General features: G+C 56.7%; 1 protein-coding gene across 4 annotated transcripts in view; it reads left to right on the top strand.

The window, feature by feature from the left end:
• The first annotated feature begins 2,996 nt into the window (after nt 1-2,996).
• Nucleotides 2,997-12,759, top strand: part of LOC139250860 (protein phosphatase 3 catalytic subunit alpha) — a 400,550-nt gene continuing 390,787 nt past the window's right edge. For all 4 annotated transcript variants that reach the window (XM_070873139.1, XM_070873137.1, XM_070873138.1 and 1 more), the window contains exon 1: nt 2,997-3,212. In XM_070873139.1, coding sequence (XP_070729240.1) covers nt 3,161-3,212 — 52 coding nt within the window. In that variant the 5' untranslated portion in view covers nt 2,997-3,160. The remainder of the gene's footprint in view (nt 3,213-12,759) is intronic.

The raw sequence follows: 12,759 nt of genomic DNA, 5'->3' as shown, positions 1-12,759 counted from the left end.
ATGTTGGGGAAGTCCAGAACCAGGGGTCACAGTCTAAGGATAAGGGGTAAGCCATTTAGGACTTAGATGAGGAGAAACTTCTTCACTCAGAGAGCTGTTAACCTGTGGAATTCTCTACCACAGAGAGTTGTTGATGCCAGTTCATTGGATATATTCAAGAGGGAGTTAGATATGGCCCTTACAGCTAAAGGGATCAAGGGGTATGGAGAGAAAGCAGGAAAGGGGTACTGAGGTGAATGATCAGCCATGATCTTATTGAATGGTGGTGCAGCCTCGAAGGGCCGAATGGCCTACTCCTGCACCTATTTTCTATGTTTCTATGTTTTTAAATATCGAACGGGTGTTGCCACCAGGGACATTGCACACCGGCTCGCCTCTCCCGGGCGGTAATGCTCCGGCTCCCATCGATACCGGGGCACTGGACGCTTGCCGCCCGCCTGGAAGTGCTCACCACTGCCATTGCTGCCTCTATGTGGCGCTAACAGGGGCAGCAGAAAACCTTGTTTCCACCACAAAGCATTGCTCAGGGCACACACGCGCAACACTGCGACCTTTCTCTCAATCCCTCCCCGACCTTTCTCTCAATCCCTCCCCGACCTTTCTCTCAATCCCTCCCCGACCTTTCTCTCAATCCCTCCCCGACCTTTCTCAATCCCTCCCCGACCTTTCTCTCAATCCCTCCCGACCTTTCTCTCAATCCCTCCCGACCTTTCTCTCAATCCCTCCCCGAGCTTTCTCTCAATCCCTCCCCGACCTTTCTCTCAATCCCTCCCGACCTTTCTCTCAATCCCTCCCGACCTTTCTCTCAACCCCTCCCCGACCTTTCTCTCAATCCCTCCCCGACAAGGCGGGCACTGGGTGCAGAGAACAGCAAAGCTTGCCTGGCCAAAAAACACAACACAACCCAAACTCCTCTCCGGGATGGAGAGGGTGGGGGTGGGGACGGGTGGGGGTGGGGTTGGACAGGGTGGGGGTGGACAGGGTGGACAGGGTGGGGGTGGACAGGGTGGGGGTGGGGGTGGATAGGGTGGGCAGCCCATTAAAAGATGGGGAATCAGCGATCGCTCTCAGGAATCACAGAACGGTTATAGCGCAGAAGGAAGCCTTTCGGCTTGCCGACACTCAGCCAGTCCCACTCCCCCGCCCTTTACCTATGTCCTGCAATTTTTTTCCTTCAACTCCCTTTTGAAAGCCACGATTGAGTCTGCCTCCACCACCCTCTCAGGCAGCGCATTCCAGATCCTAACCACTCACTGCGTAAAAACGTTTCCCTTGTGTCGCCTTTGGTTCTTTTGCCAATCGCCTTAAATCTGTGTCCTCTGGTTCCCGACCCTTCCACCAATGGGAACAGTTTCTCTCTATTTTAAGAATATAAGAGGAGTAGGAGTAGGCCATTCGGCCCCTCGAGCCTGCTCTGCCATTTAAAATGATCATGGACTTAGCTCCACTTCCCTGCCCGCTCCCCATAACCCCTTATCCCCTTATCGGTTAAGAAACTGTCTATCTCTGTCTTAAATATATTCAATATCCCAACTTCCACATCTCACTGAGGCAGCGAATTCCACAGATTTACAACCCTCAGAGAAGAAATTTTCCCTCATCTCAGTTTTAAATGAGCGGTCCCTTATTCTAAGATCATGCCCTCTAGTTCTAGTCTCCCCCACCAGTGGAAACATCCTCCCTGCATCCACCTTGTCAAGCCCCCCCATAATCTTATACGTTGTGATAAGATCACCTCTCATTCTTTTGAATTCCAATGAGAGAGGCCCAACCTCCTCAACCTTTCCTCATAAGTCAACCCCCGCATCCCTGGAATCAACCTAGTGAACCTTCTCTGAACTGCCTCCAATCATCATCATCATAGGCAGTCCCTCGGAATCGAGGAAGACTTGCTTCCACTCTTAGAATGAGTCCTTAGGTGGCTGAACAGTCCAATACGGGAACACAGTCTCTGTCACAGGTGGGACAGACAGTGGTTGAGGGAAGGGGAGGGTGGGACTGGCTTGCCGCACGCTCCTTCCGCTGCCTGCGCTTGGTTTCTGCACGCTCTCGGCGATGAGACTCGAGGTGCTCAGCGCCCTCCTGGATGCACTTCCTCCACTTAAGGCGGTCTTTGGCCAGGGACTCCCAGGTGTCGGTGGGCAGACAAGAGACTCCCAAAGCAAGCGCTCTAATCGGAACTCCCTCACGGCAAACGAGCCAAAGGCGGGCAGAGGAAACTTAACAGGGACACCCTCAAAGCCTCCCTGATAAAGTGCAACATCCCCACTGCCTCCAATGCAAGTATTTTCTCTGTTCAGAACCCTTGTGATTTTCACTGGGGCAAGAGGAGCAGAGCTGCCCAATGGGGTGTGACTGGGGGATGGTTGACCAATGGGGTGTGACTGGGGCATGGCTGGCCATTGGAGCTGAGGCTGGGAGAGAGCTGGCCAATGGGAGTGAGGCTGGGGGAGAGTTGACCAATGGAAGTGAGGCTGGGGGAGAGCTGGCCAATGGAATTAAGGCTGGGGGAGAGCTGGCCAATGGGAATGAGGCTGGGAGAGAGCTGACCAATGGGACTGAGGCTGGGAGAGAGCTGGCCAATGGGGCTGAGGCTGGCGGAGAGCTGACCAATAGGGCTGAGGCTGGGGGAGAGCTGGCCAATGGAACTGAGGCTGGGAGAGAGCAGGCCAATGGAACTGAGGCTGGGGGAGAGCTGGCCAATGGGATTAAGGCTGGGGGAGAGCTGGCCAATGGGACTTAGGCTAGGGGAGAGCTGGCCATTGGGAGTGAGGCTGGAAGAGAGCTGGCCAATGGGGCTGAGGCTGGGAGAGAGATGGCCAATGGGACTGAGGCTGGGAGAGAGCCGGGCAATGGTGTTGAGGTTCTGGAATGGCTGGCCAATGGGATTGAGGCTAGGGGAGAGCTGACCAATGGGGCTGAGACTGGGGGAGAGCTGACCAATGGGGCGGGGGCCGTGCAATGGGCGGGCGGGGCCGGGCGCTGGGTGAGAGCGAGTGAGAGAGAGCGGGAGGAAGGTTGGCCCACACTGCGCCCAGCGGCAGCCCTCTCTCCCTCTCCCTGTGTGTGTGTGTGGGCCGGGCCGGGTCTGACTTGTTGCCGGAGCCTCCCCCTCCCCTCCCTCGCGCCCGCCGCACGGAGCACCGCCCTGAATGAGCAAATGTCCGAGAAGGACGCCAAGCAGCCCTCGACCACCGAGCGGGCGGTGAAATGTGAGTAATCGGGGGCCGCCTGGTCCCGGGGGCTGGCGGCGCGGCTTCAGCGGCCGGATCGGGGCCGGCCTGCCCCCCGGTGCGGAGGGAGGGATGGATGGAGGGAGGGTGGGGGCTACTGCACTGCACTGCCCTGCCCGGGGGGCCGGGCCGGGAGAGGAGCCGGGGCTGCAGTGTATCCAGTGCGGGATACAGTGTATCCAGTGTTGTAGCCGCTCTGGATACACTGTATCGGGGACTGTATCCGGGCCGCGCGGGTTACATTGTGGCGCCGCGGACTGTGTTACATAGTTGCCGGATTTTTTGCCACATTGTTGTTGCGGCCGGGACCGCGGGGAGACGGTGCTGGAGCCGGGGCCGGGTGGGGGTGATGTGGAGCCGGGCTGTTGGAGCGGGGATTGCAGCCGCTGTCGCGCCCACCTATTGCGGGCTCCCCCCGCTGCCGATGTGTCCCGGAGCCCAGGCTGCTGTGTGTGTGTGTGTGCAACAGGGAGCGAGGTTCCCCATCACTGTGCGGGGGTACCGGGGGGGGGGTCCTGCCTTTCTTTACTGGAGCTTTGCTGCGCCATGAGAAATGTCATTACAAGTCACTGCCCCCTCCCGCCTGGCAGTGCCCCGTCCCACTCCCGTCTGGCTCTGCCCCTTGCCACCTGGCTCTGCCCCTTGCCACCTGGCTCTGCCCCTTGCCACCTGGCTCTGCTCCCCAGCATCGCCGCCCCCCCCCCCCCCCCCCAAATGTCTGGCCGTAGATCCTCCTCCCCCGATGCTCTGGGACAGACATTCCCTGGAGTCCCCACACCAACTTTGCCTGGTGCCTGGGGAACGTGGTAAATCACACCCCAGGATCATCCTTTCTTGTCCAGCAACAGTTTGCATTTATATAGTGCCTCAAATGTAGCAGAACGTCCCATGGTGTTTTATGGGAGGTTAATCTCATCAAATTTGACACCGAACCACATCAGGACATATTGGAGACAGCTCTCACAAAACTTGGTCAAAGAGGAAGGTTTTAAAGAGCATCTCAGACGGAGAGGTTTAGGGAGGGCGTTCCAGACCTTGGGGCCCAGGTGGCTGAAGGCACGGCCACCAATGGCGGAGTGATTAAAATCAGGGATGCTGAAGAGTACAGAGGGGTGAGACCATGGAGGGATTTGAACAAGAGGATAAGAATTTAAAAAAAATGGAGGTATTGCTGAACTGGGAGCCAATGTAGGTTGGCAAGCACAGGGGTGATGGCGAACGAGACTTGGTGCGAGTTAAGACATGGGCAGCAGAGTTTCGGATGAGCTGGGAGGCCAGCCAGGATTACGTTGGAATAGTCGAGTCGACAAGTAACCAAAGCACGGATGAGGGTTTCAGCAGCAGATGAGCGGAGGCAGGGATGGAGACGGGCTTGTTACGGAGGTGAACGTCGGCGGTTTTGGTGATTGGAAAGATGTATGGTCAGAAACTGAGCTCGGGGTCATAATAGGATGCCAAGTTTGCAGACAATCTGGTTCAGCCTCACAGCAGCCAGGGAGGGGTTTGGAATTGGTGAGGTGGCTGAAGGCGATGGCTTCGGTCTTCAGTGTTTAATTGGAGGAAATTTCGGCTGATCAGAACTGGATGTTGGAGAAGCAGTGTTGACAATCAAGGCCGTGGAGAGAATTGGTGGTGAGGTAGAGCTGGTTGTTGTCAGCGTACGTGTGGAACCTGCCGTCATGTCTTCGGATGATGTCACCAAGGGGCAGCATAAAGATGGGGGGGGGGGTTAGATCCTTGGGGGAGACCAAACAAAGGGAACAGGAAGGAAAGTTGTTGCCAGAAATTCTCTGGCTATGACCTGGTTGGAAACGAATGGAAGCAGGTGAGGACAGACTCACCCGGGTGGCTGGACAAGGCAGGAGAGGTGTTGGAGGAGGATGGTACCAACCAATGTCAGAGGCTGTAGCAGGTCGAGAGGAGAGAGGGAGGATGGTGCATCAGTCAGAGGATGTCATTTGTGACTTTCGCTGGGCTGTTGCAGTGCTGTGGCAGGGGCGGGAGCCGAATTGGAGCGGTTCAGACATGGAGTCGTGAGGAAGATTGGGAGAGATTTAGGAGGTGACAACAGGTTCAAGGACTTTGGAGAGGAAAGGGAGGTTGAAGATGGGGTGATAGTTTGCAAGGACAGAGGCAACCACATCTCCTGGGATCTATAATAATCACTTGCTCAATCACTCCTATTTTTCTCTCTCCTCTGTCTTCCCCCTCCCGCTTCCCCTCGGAAAATCTGAAAACCAGTAAGCCAGCCCGAGCACTACAATGTGAATAGTGCTATGGACAGAGTGTCATTAATCTGCAAGACCTGGGTTTGCGTATCCACAATTCAGCTCCCTTATCACCAGGTCCTGATCTGAATTCTGCTTTCCTTGTGCACCGACTGGTGAGAGGTTTTAGGCTGGGAGAAGGTCACCTGCCTCTTCTCTTGTCTAGAGAAAGCTGACCGTCCTAAACATAAAATAAACCTCCAAGAACTACTTTTCTTCAGCAGCACCTCCAAAACCTGCCACCTCTACCACCTAGAAGGTCAAGGACAAGGGCAGCAGGCGCATGGGAACACCACCACCTCCACGTTCCCCTCCCAGTCACACACCATCCCGACTTGGAAATATATCGGCCGTTCCTTCATCGTCGCTGGGTCACAATCCTGGAACTCCCTCCCTAACAGCACTGTGGGAGCACCTTCACCACACGGACTGCAGCGGTTCAAGAAGGGGGCTCACCACCACCTTCTCAAGGGGCAGTTAGGGATGGGCAATAAATGCCAGCCTTGCCAGCGACGCCCACATCCCGAGAATGAATAAAAGAAGCTACAGTCCTGTCACTGCCTGCCCCAATAAAGGCCAAATTAACCCATCCTCTTCAGAGACCTGCTGACCAAGTCTCAGTCCCTACCCTTCAGGAGCTGTAACATTAACTCATTGCTTTAACTCTCGGGCTGTAATCCACCACAATGTTCACCCTCTTGTGCTACTGAGTCCCAGCATAGTGACATGACAGGAGCCCTGCCCGCTTTACTTCCCACAGCGACCTCTCCCCCCCCCCCTCCCCTCCCCTCCCCTCCCTCGTGGCGGGAGTCTGAGAAGGGAAGGACTTGCATTTCTATAACACCTTTCCCAAAGCGTCTTACAGCCATTGAAGCAAGTATGTCCCATCACCCCCTGTGCCCGATGCCCCGTGTCCTAACTCACACCCAGTCCCACTCACCCATCACCCCCTGTGCTCACTGACCTACATTGGTTTCTGGTTAAGCAACGCCTCGATTTCAAAATTCTCATTCTTGTTTTCAAATCCCTCCATGGCCTCGCCCCTCCCTAGCTCTGTAATCTCCTCTAGCCCCACAACCCCCCCCCCCCCCGCCCCAGGCCCCAGAGATGTCTTCGCTCCTCTAATTCTGCCCTCCTGAACATCCCTGATTATAATCGCTCCACCATCGGTGGCCGTGCCTTCTGTTGCCTGGGCCCCAAGCTCTGGAACTCCCTCCCTAAACCTCACCGCCTCTCTACCTCTCTTTCCTCCTACAAGACACTCCTTAAAACCTACCTCTTTGACCAAGCTTTTGGTTACCTGTCCCAGTTATGCGACGCGGTATCAAATTTTTTATCTAATAATGCTCCTGTGAAGCGCCTTGGGGCATTTCACTACGTTAAAGGTGCTATATAAATATAGGTGGTTGTTGTGAAAGCTGTACTACTGTTACTTGTGATTTGCAGCTGAGTATTCTGTTGAAGAAAAGGACTACAGGGGAGTGAATTCTGAAATCTAACCGAGCTGTAAAAAAATTTGTTTTTGGGATGTGGGTGTCGCTGGCAAGGCCGGCATTTATTGCCCATCCCTAATTGCCCCTTGAGCCACCGCCTTGAACCGCTGCAGTCCGTGTGGTGAAGGGGCTCCCACAGTGCTGACTTTGTTGTAGCGGTTTGGGACGACTGAGTGTCTCACTGGGCCATTTCAGGGCAGTTAAGCGTCGACCACATTGCTGTGGGTCTGAAGTCACATATCAGCCAGACCGGGTAAGGGTGGCAGATTTCCTTCTCTAAAGGACATCAGAGGGGTTTTTACGACAATCCCGTAGTTTCATGGTCACCATTACTGACACTCGCTTTTTATTCCAAATTTATTTAATTAACTGAATTTAAATTCCCCAGCTGCAGTGGTGGGATTTGAACCCGTGTCTCTGGATCGTTAATCCAGGGTCTAGATTACTGGTCATGTAACATAACCACTGTGCTACCATACCCTATATTAAAATGCATATGTATGTGTGGGGTCTACAGAAAGCCTTTGTTAATTGCATGTTGTGTCTTTGCTGAATTCATAATTTGAAATGTAACTTTATATGCAAAAAATCTCCTGTGCTTTTTTCAAAAAAATTACATTGCTCACCAAGTTACAAGATCATTTTGAAATTCTTTGAGCGAGGAAAGACGATGGTTACTGCTTTTAATTCAGTTGCTAGTAATGATTTCACAAATCTGCTGTGATCGCATCCCGGTTCTTAACCCTTCCAGTGCGACCTTACACGTGTGAGCAATGTGGCCCAGACACAGATCCCCAAACAAGACTGTTCCGATGATTATCGCAGTATATTTTTAATTAAAAACACTACCACAGTCCGTAGCTGAAAATGGTGAATAGTCAAAACATTGTAAATTATTGGAGCTTTTTCTCGTGATTTATTTTTTTCTTGCTTTGATGTGCTCAATACCAACAGTATATTGAGTTTAAAAACCGAAAATGCTGGAAATACTCAGCAGGTCGGGCAGCACCTGTGGAGAGAGAAACCGAGTTAATGTTTCAGGTCATGGCCCTTCATTTAGAAGAATGAGAGGTGATTTAATTGAAACATAAGATACTGAGGGGGATTGACAGGGTAGATGCAGGGAGGATGTTTCCCCCGAGCTGGGGAGTCGAGAACCAGGGGTCACAGTCTCAGGATAAGGGGTCGGCCATTTAGGACTGAGATGAGGAGGAATTTCTTCACTCAGAGGGTGGTGAATCTCTGGAATTCTCTGCCCCAGAGGGCTGTGGAGGCTCAGTCGTTGAGTATATTCAAGGCTGAGATCGGTAGATTTTTGGACACTCGGGGAATCGAGGGATATGGGGATCGGGCGGGAAAGTGGAGTTGAGGTCGAAGATCAGCCGTGATCTTATTGAATGGTGGAGCAGGCTCGAGGGGCCGAATGGCCGACTTCTGCTCCTGATTCTTATGCTCTTGTATCTTGCCAATGTCATGCTTGTACAATAGGAATTTATTGCAGCAAGCTTGGCCCGAAGTACTTCCCTGAAAGGCACCGGCAGTCATGGGGGAGGGGGTGGGTGAGGTGGGATGGGATGCGATGGGATGGGTGTGGTGGGGACTGTTGTGTGGTGGGTGGGGTTGGTGGGAGGCTGTGTTTGTGTGTGTGTGGGGGGGGGGGGGCTGTTTGTGTGTGTGGGGGGGGGGGGCTGTTTGTGTGTGTGGGGGGGGGGGCTGTTTGTGTGTGTGTAGGGAGGGGGCTGTTTGTGTGTGTGTAGGGAGGGGGCTGTTTGTGTGTGTGTAGGGAGGGGGCTGTTTGTGTGTGTGTAGGGAGGGGGCTGTTTGTGTGTGTGTAGGGAGGGGGCTGTTTGTGTGTGTGTAGGGAGGGGGCTGTTTGTGTGTGTGTAGGGAGGGGGCTGTTTGTGTGTGTGTAGGGAGGGGGCTGTTTGTGTGTGTGTAGGGAGGGGGCTGTTTGTGTGTGTGTAGGGAGGGGGCTGTTTGTGTGTGTGTGGGGGGGTTGTGTGTGTGTGGGGGGGTTGTGTGTGTGTGGGGGGGTTGTGTGTGTGGGGGGGGGTTGTTTGTGTGTGTGGGGGGGGGTTGTTTGTGTGTGTGGGGGGGGGTTGTTTGTGTGTGTGGGGGGGTTGTTTGTGTGTGTGGGGGGGTTGTTTGTGTGTGTGGGGGGGCTGTTTGTGTGTGTGTGTGGGGGGGCTGTTTGTGTGTGTGTGTGTGTGTGTGGGGGGGGCTGTTTGTGTGTGTGTGTGTGTGTGTGGGGGGGGCTGTTTGTGTGTGTGTGGGGGCTGTTTGTGTGTGTGTGGGGGCTGTTTGTGTGTGTGGGGGGGCTGTTTGTGTGTGTGGGGGGGCTGTTTGTGTGTGTGGGGGGGCTGTTTGTGTGTGTGGGGGGGCTGTTTGTGTGTGTGGGGGGGCTGTTTGTGTGTGTGGGGGGGCTGTTTGTGTGTGTGGGGGGGCTGTTTGTGTGTGTGGGGGGGCTGTTTGTGTGTGTGGGGGGGCTGTTTGTGTGTGTGGGGGGGCTGTGTGTGTGTGTGGGGGGGCTGTTTGTGTGTGTGTGTGTGTGTGGGGGGGCTGTTTGTGTGTGTGTGTGTGTGTGTGGGGGGGCTGTTTGTGTGTGTGTGTGTGTGTGGGGGGGCTGTTTGTGTGTGTGTGTGTGGGGGGCTGTTTGTGTGTGTGTGTGTGTGGGGCTGTTTGTGTGTGTGTGTGTGGGGGGCTGTTTGTGTGTGTGTGTGGGGGGGCTGTTTGTGTGTGTGTGTGTGTGTGGGGGGCTGTTTGTGTGTGTGTGTGGGGGGGCTGTTTGTGTGTGTGTGTGGGGGGCTGTTTGTGTGTGTGTGTGTGTGGGGGGGCTGTTTGTGTGTGTGTGTGGGGGGGCTGTTTGTGTGTGTGTGTGGGGGCTGTTTGTGTGTGTGTGTGGGGGGCTGTTTGTGTGTGTGTGTGGGGGCTGTTTGTGTGTGTGTGTGTGTGGGGGGGGCTGTTTGTGTGTGTGTGTGTGTGGGGGGGCTGTTTGTGTGTGTGTGTGGGGGGGCTGTTTGTGTGTGTGTGTGTGGGGGGGCTGTTTGTGTGTGTGGGGGCTGTTTGTGTGTGTGTGTGGGGGCTGTTTGTGTGTGTGGGGGCTGTTTGTGTGTGTGGGGGCTGTTTGTGTGTGTGTGTGGGGGCTGTTTGTGTGTGTGTGGGGGCTGTTTGTGTGTGTGTGGGGGCTGTTTGTGTGTGTGTGGGGGCTGTTTGTGTGTGTGTGGGGCTGTTTGTGTGTGTGTGGGGGCTGTTTGTGTGTGTGTGTGGGGGCTGTTTGTGTGTGTGTGTGGGGGCTGTGTGTGTGTGTGTGGGGGCTGTGTGTGTGTGTGGGGGCTGTGTGTGTGTGGGGGGGGCTGTGTGTGTGGGGGGGGCTGTGTGTGTGGGGGGGCTGTGTGTGGGGGGGGCTGTGTGTGTGGGGGGGGCTGTGTGTGTGGGGGGGCTGTGTGTGTGGGGGGGGGGCTGTGTGTGGGGGGGGGCTGTGTGTGTGGGGGGGGCTGTGTGTGGGGGGGGGGCTGTGTGGGGGGGGGGCTGTGTGTGTGGGGGGGGCTGTGTGTGTGGGGGGGGGGGCTGTGTGTGTGGGGGGGGGCTGTGTGTGTGGGGGGGGGGCTGTGTGTGTGGGGGGGGGCTGTGTGTGTGGGGGGGGGCTGTGTGTGTGTGGGGGGGGGCTGTGTGTGTGTGGGGGGGAGCTGTGTGTGTGTGGGGGGAGCTGTGTGTGTGTGGGGGGGGGCTTGTTTGTGTGTGGGGGGGAGCTGTGTGTGTGGGGGGGGGCTGTGTGTGTGGGGGGGGGCTGTGTGGTGGGGGGGGGCTGTGTGTGTGGGGGGGGGCTGTGTGTGTGGGGGGGGGGCTGTGTGTGTGGGGGGGGGCTGTGTGTGTGGGGGGGGGCTGTGTGTGTGGGGGGGGGCTGTGTGTGTGGGGGGGGCTGTGTGTGTGGGGGGGGCTGTGTGTGTGGGGGGGGGCTGTGTGTGTGGGGGGGCTGTGTGTGTGGGGGGGGCTGTGTGTGTGTGGGGGGGGGCTGTGTGTGTGTGGGGGGGGGCTGTGTGTGTGTGGGGGGGGGCTGTGTGTGTGTGGGGGGGGGCTGTGTGTGTGTGGGGGGGGGCTGTGTGTGTGTGGGGGGGGGCTGTGTGTGGGGGGGGCTGTGTGTGGGGGGGGCTGTGTGTGGGGGGGGCTGTGTGTGGGGGGGGCTGTGTGTGGGTGGGGCTGTGTGTGTGTGTGTGTGGGGGGGGCTGTGTGGTGGGGGGGGCTGTGTGTGTGGGTGGGGCTGTGTGTGTGTGTGTGTGGGGGGGGTTGTGTGTGTGTGTGTGTGTGGGGGGGTTGTGTGTGTGTGTGTGTGTGGGGGGGTTGTGTGTGTGTGTGTGTGTGGGGGGGTTGTGTGTGTGTGTGGGGGGGTTGTGTGTGTGTGTGGGGGGGTTGTGTGTGTGGGGGGGTTGTGTGTGTGGGGGGGTTGTGTGTGTGGGGGGGTTGTGTGTGTGGGGGGGTTGTTGTGTGTGTGGGGGGGTTGTGTGTGTGTGTGGGGGGGTTGTGTGTGTGTGTGTGGGGGGGTTGTGTGTGTGTGTGTGGGGGGTTGTGTGTGTGTGTGTGGGGGGGTTGTGTGTGTGTGTGGGGGGTTGTGTGTGTGTGGGGGGGTTGTGTGTGTGTGGGGGGTTGTGTGTGTGTGGGGGGGTTGTGTGTGTGGGGGGGGGTTGTGTGTGTGGGGGGGGGGTTGTGTGTGTGGGGGGGGTTGTGTGTGTGGGGGGGGGTTGTGTGTGTGGGGGGGGTTGTGTGTGTGGGGGGGGGTTGTGTGTGTGTGGGGGGGTTGTGTGTGTGGGGGGTTGTGTGTGTGGGGGGGTTGTGTGTGTGTGTGGGGGGGTTGTGTGTGTGTGTGTGTGGGGGGGTTGTGTGTGTGTGTGTGTGGGGGGGTGTGTGTGTGTGTGTGTGGGGGGTTGTGTGTGTGTGTGTGTGGGGGGGGTTGTGTGTGTGTGGGGGGGGTTGTGTGTGTGTGGGGGGGGGGTTGTGTGTGTGTGGGGGGTTGTGTGTGTGTGGGGGGGTTGTGTGTGTGTGGGGGGGTTGTGTGTGTGTGGGGGGGTTGTGTGTGTGGGGGGGTTGTGTGTGTGGGGGGTTGTGTGTGTGTGGGTGGGCGGGTTGTGTGTGTGTGGGTGGGCTGTTTGTGTGTGTGTGGGTGGGCTGTTTGTGTGTGTGTGGGTGGGCTGTTTGTGTGTGTGTGGGTGGGCTGTTTGTGTGTGTGGGGGGGCTGTTTGTGTGTGGGGGGGGCTGTGTTTGTGTCTGTGTGTGGGGGGGGTTGTGTGTGTGTGTGTGTGGGGGGGTTGTGTGTGTGTGGGGGGGTTGTGTGTGTGTGGGGGGGTTGTGTGTGTGTGTGGGTGGGCTGTTTGTGTGTGTGTGGGTGGGCTGTTTGTGTGTGTGTGGGTGGGCTGTTTGTGTGTGTGTGGGTGGGCTGTTTGTGTGTGGGGGGGCTGTTTGTGTGTGGGGGGGGCTGTTTGTGTGTGGGGGGGGGGCTGTTTGTGTGTGGGGGGGGCTGTTTGTGTGTGGGGGCTGTCTGTGTGTGGGGGCTGTCTGTGTGTGGGGCTGTCTGTGTGTGTGTGTGTGGGTGGGTTGTGTGTGTGTGTGGGTGGGTTGTGTGTGTGTGTGGAGGGGTTGTGTGTGTGTGTGTGTGGGGGGGTTGTGTGTGTGTGTGGGGGGGTTGTGTGTGTGTGTGTGTGGGGGGGTTGTGTGTGTGTGTGTGTGTGGGGGGGTTGTGTGTGTGTGTGTGTGTGTGGGGGGTTGTGTGTGTGT

Source organism: Pristiophorus japonicus, chromosome 2 (genome assembly GCF_044704955.1).
Source record: "Pristiophorus japonicus isolate sPriJap1 chromosome 2, sPriJap1.hap1, whole genome shotgun sequence".
In the NCBI taxonomy this organism is placed as follows: Eukaryota; Metazoa; Chordata; class Chondrichthyes; family Pristiophoridae; genus Pristiophorus; species Pristiophorus japonicus.
The sequence above is the reverse complement of the archived record's forward strand: the minus strand, read 5'-3'. Positions and strand labels throughout refer to the sequence as shown.